Source organism: Lottia gigantea (assembly GCF_000327385.1).
Source record: "Lottia gigantea unplaced genomic scaffold LOTGIsca_38, whole genome shotgun sequence".
NCBI lineage: Eukaryota > Metazoa > Mollusca > Gastropoda > Lottiidae > Lottia > Lottia gigantea.
The window spans coordinates 538,961-544,960 of NW_008709295.1; the positions used below are offsets into that span (position 1 = coordinate 538,961).

A 6,000-nucleotide genomic window follows, 5' to 3' on the forward strand; every position below is an offset into this window, starting at 1 on the left:
TTGAATCCCAGTTTCCGAGAAACTGTTTCCAAACAAAGCTGAAATATAGAGTGTGTGGAAGTGAACAAAAATGAAATATTGTTTACCCAAAAATCAATCCTGGAAATTCGAAAAGGTTAGTTGATCAAACAATTACAAATAGTACTAGGAAGAGGGCTGTTATTCAAACGTAAATATAACTAATTAAAGGGACCTACACACCACATCACAAGGTTGCGAATAAAAAATAGTGAACGCATACTAATAGGTTTTAAAGGTTTGAAGTACTGCAAGTACGCGGGTGATACTAGACATAAGCAGAGTAAAGGCGACCTCAAACCATTGCGATCGACAGTGGCGTTCAGAACTATTGTTTCGCTATTTTCATTCCCAACCATACTCATCTGGTGATGGCACATTTATTCTGTTTAGTGTATGCGATCACCTGCGTACTTGTAAAATATAAAACATATTTGTGCCGTTTCGGAACGCGTTTGACCAATATCTTCTATTCACAACTATGTGCAGGTGAGCCACTTTAGAGGTTGATTCGAGTCTTGAATTTAATATGTAAATAGTCTTCAGAAGTACTAGAAATGTACAAAAATCACATAATTCCTTCAAATATCTCGAACTAGGAATTACTTTTCCTATTTCTATAGATGTCTTTTCAAGACCGGATAATTCTGAACACAAATGGATTTGAAATTTCGACGGTGAGCTGTGAACACTTTTACTGATTGGCTTAGCTAAAAAAATGTCCGTATCTAAGACTTATGGCGCAACTGTCCCTTTAAACGTAAACACAACTTACGTAAGCAACTTTATTAATGCTGAACATGGTATACATCTAAAACTTGACTAATTTGTGGTGAAATGGATGAATCGTACTTATATAATATAGTCAATATTTCAATTTTAGTAATTAATATTCCTTTTTATATTTCAATGACATTTACGGTCACCGTTAACGATTCTTACTCTCCAACCCTTCAATCCTTTTAAACACTCAATCTATTCATAGTTATTCAACCGTAGTATTCTTTGTCAGATACTTTAGTTAGAATTTATAACAAAAGAATAAATTCTAAATATAAGATTCCATAAAACAGTTTGCCAATCAATGTAAAATTATGCAAGATGATATCTTTGTTTAAATGAAAACAATTGATAGAACAATAACCGTCAATAGCAGATATTTCCTTACATTTATTCTGAAACTGTGGCCTCGAGTATACAAGGCGACAACAGAACGTATTTAAGCAACATAGGAAATAATTCTCATTGACAATTTTAAGTTTCAATTATTTTTCGACAGCGCTCATTCAGCCACCCGATTCGCCTATTATTAGTTGATTCTTTCAAGAAGTTGTTAGTGGCTATTACTGCTTATAACATAACAAAGGCGCCTTTCCGCCTCCAGAGGTAAATGTTAGTTGATACGAACAGCTAACAAAGGCTATCACGTTAATAATAACCCACTGCTCGCAGCAGCTAACAAAGGCTAAAATTAATACTAGAAAAATATATTCATAATTTCATGGTTATACCTAGACCCGGCATTCCTTTTGGCTCGGCGGAGTTACCAAGACACGGCTATTGTTACTAGACCTCAGGTAGTGCCTAGGTATTTTTACTAGACCTCTGGTAGTACCTGGGTATTGTTACTAGACCTCTGGTAGTACCTGGGTATTGATACTAGACCTCTGGTAGTACCTGGGTATTGTTACGAGACCTCTGGTAGTACCTGGGTATTGTTACTAGACCTCTGGTAGTGCCTTTACTAGACCTCAGGTAGTGCCTAGGTATTTTTACTAGACCTCTGGTAGTACCTAGGTATTGTTACTAGACCTCTGGTAGTACCTGGGTATTGATACTAGACCTCTGGAAGTACCTGGGTATTGTAACGAGACCTCTGGTAGTACCTGGGTATTGTTACTAGACCTCTGGTAGTGCCTGGGTATTGCTCCTAGACCTCTGATAGTACCTGGGTATTGTTACTAGACCTCTGGTAGTGCCTGGGTATTGCTACTAGACCTCTGGTAGTACCTGGGTATTGTTACTAGACCTCTGGTAGTACTTGGGTATTGTTACTAGGCCTCTGGTAGTACCTGCTTATTGTTATTAGACCTCTGGTAGAACCTGGGTATTGTTACTAGACCTCTGGTAGTACCTATGTATTGTTACTAGACCTCTGGTAGTACCTGGGTATTGTTACTTACTAGACCTCTGGTAGTACCTGGGTATTGTTACTAGACCTCTAGTAGTACCTGGGTATTGTTACTAGACCTCTGGTAGTACCTGGGTATTGATACTAGACCTCTGGTAGTACCTGGGTATTGTTACTAGATCTCTGGTAGTACCTGCGTATTGTTACTAGACCTCTGGTAGTACCTGGGTATTGTTACTAGACCTCTGGTAGTACCTGGGTATTGTTACTAGACCTCTGGTAGTACCTGGGTATTGTTACTAGACCTCTGGTAGTACCTGGGTATTGTTACTAGACCTCAGGTAGTACCTGGGTATTCTTACTAGGCCACTGATAGTACCAGGGTATTGTTACTAGGCCACTGATAGTACCAGGGTATTGTTACTTGGCTACTACTGCCAGCCTATTGTTACTAGGCCAGTTGTAGTACTAGGTATCATAGCTAGGCCACCAATTATGCCAGGGTATTGTAACTGGGCCTCCTGTAGACTCAGGGTATTATTACTGGTCCACTGGTATCACCGCATGGGCCACCGAGTATTGTTACTGGGCTATTTATAGTACCAGGCTGTTGTTACTGGGCCATAAGTAGTGACAGGAAACTGTTACAAGAGACGACTGGTAGTACCTGTATAATGGTACTGCCGGGCAACCGTATCAGGTTAGGTTGTTGGGACTGGGTTACGTGTACTACCGAGTTAGGTTATTGTTTACCAACTAGTACCAGTCTGCTGTTACTACGCCACTGATAGTAGGCTACCAGGGTGCTGTTACTAGACCTGTGGCAAAACCAGGCTATTGTTACAGGGCCACTAGTATAACCAGGCTACTGTTACTTGACCTGTGGCAAAACCAGGCTATTGTTACAGGGCCAGTAGTATAACCAGGCTGATACCGGATCTCTGATAGTTTCAGTTTGGGGTTTTGTTACTAGGCCATTGGCCATACCGGGGTCTTGTTTCTATCCACGGGCCATACTGGGGTCTTGTTTCTAGGCAACTGGCCATACCAGGGTCTTGTTTCTAGGCCACTGGCCATACAAGGGTCTTGTTTCTAGGCCACTGGTCCTACCAGGGTCTTGTTTCTAGGACACTGGCCAAACCAGGGTCTTGTTTCTAGGACACAGGCCATATCAGGGTCTTGTTTCTAGGACACTGGCCAAACCAAGGTCTTGTTTATATAGGCCACTGGCCATACCAGTTTATTGTTTCTGGGCCAATGGTTATACCAGGCTAATGTTACCGGCCACTAGTTATATACCAATTAGGCCTAATTGTGACTGACCCAGTGGTTTTACAAAACTTTTTTGGGGGGGGGGGGAGAATGCTGCCGAGAGAATGAGAGAATACCGAGCTAGGATGAATGGAGAGAAACGGGAGGAAATGCAAAAGAAGAACAGCGAGCAGCAGAAGAACTCCAGAGTAAAGTGGGATAAAAATAGAATTAACAAAGAAAAGATTGAAAGTAGATTAAGAATGAGAAAATCAAGACTCCTAAGAAAAGAAAGAGTAGAAGGAATTGCACAATCACCAGAAAAAGCATTTGGGTCTGCTCAATCATTCGGAAAAGCAGTTAGGAGAGTTGGCAAAGCTCTACCAAACAGCCCAAGAAAACAACTGGCAGTGGTAAAGAAATTAGCCGTGAAGTTTAATCTACCTACAAAACTTTCTACATCTACACAACAGAAGGTTTTATCTTCAGATGATAAAACAATTGTTAATTATTACAAGAGTGACAGTATTTCCAGGCAAATGCCAGGCATGAAAGATTATGTGACAGTTAGGCATAATGGGGAGAAGGAACGAGTTCAGAAAAAGCCTCTAATGGAGGCTTTTCGTCTATTCAAACAGGAGAATCCTTCGATCAAAGTACAAAAATCTAAATTTGCCAATCTTAGACCAAAGGAAGTGCTTCCAATTTCAGAGAAGGATCACACAGTTTGTTGTTGTATTTACCATGAGAATTTTGATATGTTGATAGCAGGTATAAGTAAACATGTACCAAATTTACCCAGCAGCGAAGGTGTTCTTGAAAAAGCAGCATGTAGATTCGAGAAAGATTGTTATTTTGGAGATTGTACAAGTTGCTGTAATATGGATGATGTTGTTGAAGACCTTTTAGAGAATTGTATTATACCTGAAGAAATATCTGATGAGTGCTGGGTTGATGACAAGAAGATACAAATTTCAAAATCAAAAGAAAATGCTAAAGTAGAGTTGGTTAACCAGATTGTAATTATGAAGAAGCATGTGTATATTGCAAAGATTCAGCTAAGAGCAATAAAAGAATTGAAGACCAAACTAGATGTTACTGAAGGGATATTACAGGAGGACTTTGCTGAGAATTTCAATATTAAATACCAGAATGAAATTATGACCGCACATTGGAGTTCTAATGGTGTAACATTATTTACTGCGGTTTTCAACAGCAAAGATGGATATTCCTCTCATGTTATGGTAAGCAATGACCTTCACCATGATAAGTACTCTGTCGCTACTTTTAATAGAATCATTGCTAATGAGATGCTAGAGAAGCATCCAGAAATTGAGAAGATACATATATTTTCAGATGGAGCTGGAAGCCAGTTCAAAAACAAATATACCTTGGTCAACATGTTAAGAGCTGATGCAATTCATGAAAATATCAAGTCTATTGACTGGAGTTTCTTTGGTACTGCTCATGGTAAAGGCCCAGTTGATGGTGTAGGTGGTACTGTAAAACGTGCTGTTTGGAGAAGAATTCTGCAAAACCGGGTATTAGTGAACTCTGCTGAAGATTTTGCCAATGTTGCCAAAGAATGCTGTCCACATATAAATGTTACATTTGTTGACAAAGATCACATTGCTGCTATGAAGAAGGAGATGGGTGATTTCTGGATAGAAAACTCACCACAACCAATCCCAAACATACGCAAATGTCATTATTTCAAACGTATATCAAGCTCACAAATGGTGGTTGGTGATGTTAGTCCATTCACAGATGGTACTGTAGTCAATCAGTCACTAGTCACTATTTATGGATCAAATGTAAATCCTGTTGATGTACCAAAACCAAATTCAATCGTGATGAATGTTGCCAGAGTCTCACTTAATATTCAACTTGAGACCTATTATGCTGTTGACTATGTGGACAGATTTTACATAGGTCGGGTTTTAAGTCCGGGAACAAAACAAGGATTCTGGAAAATGAAATTTTTCCACAAATATCTGGAAGATGGTGTTCCACATTTTATTTGGCCGAAGACAGATGACATAGAAGAAGTTCACACCTCGATCATATTCTGGGGTCCTGTAACACTAAATGGTTGTATTGACTTTACATTGCCAAAACATGAATTAAAGAGAATAAATGAATGTTTTGTTGGATTACCAAAATGATTTTTAAAATTATTATGTAAACACTGGCTTTAATTAGGTTCCTCGGCTAATTGTGTTATATAATGCAGTAATTACTTATAGTCCTTTAATTATATGTACCTGGTATATGAATTTTATTTTATTGTTTATTTTCATTCTGTTAATGATTCAATAACAAAATTGTTAAAGAATACATAGTTTCATTGCAAGAAAAATTATAATCAGACAATAGAATCAGACATGTTGCGTCAGTTACAACATTTTTTGGCTGTAGATAAGAGATGACAGTTTACAGACACCCAAAAAGTATTGTTCAATTGTGGTAAACTTCTCAAAAGTGTAATAGAACAATCAAGATATGATCCAATAATTATAATCACAGAACTTTTTACAATATCAACGACATTCAGACATCGGGTATTTTTCAGGTTGCGTCAGTTAGGCAAACTTTCAACT

General features: G+C 38.5%; 1 protein-coding gene across 1 annotated transcript; it reads left to right on the forward strand.

Moving 5' to 3' along the window:
• Positions 1-3,525: 3,525 nt before the first annotated feature.
• LOTGIDRAFT_163120 (hypothetical protein) lies at positions 3,526-5,565 on the forward strand (the record flags this gene model as incomplete). Its single annotated transcript, XM_009059186.1, has 1 exon — positions 3,526-5,565. The coding sequence occupies one exon, from the start codon at positions 3,526-3,528 to the stop codon at positions 5,563-5,565; it is 2,040 nt and encodes a 679-aa protein (XP_009057434.1).
• Between the last annotated feature and the right edge of the window lie 435 nt (positions 5,566-6,000).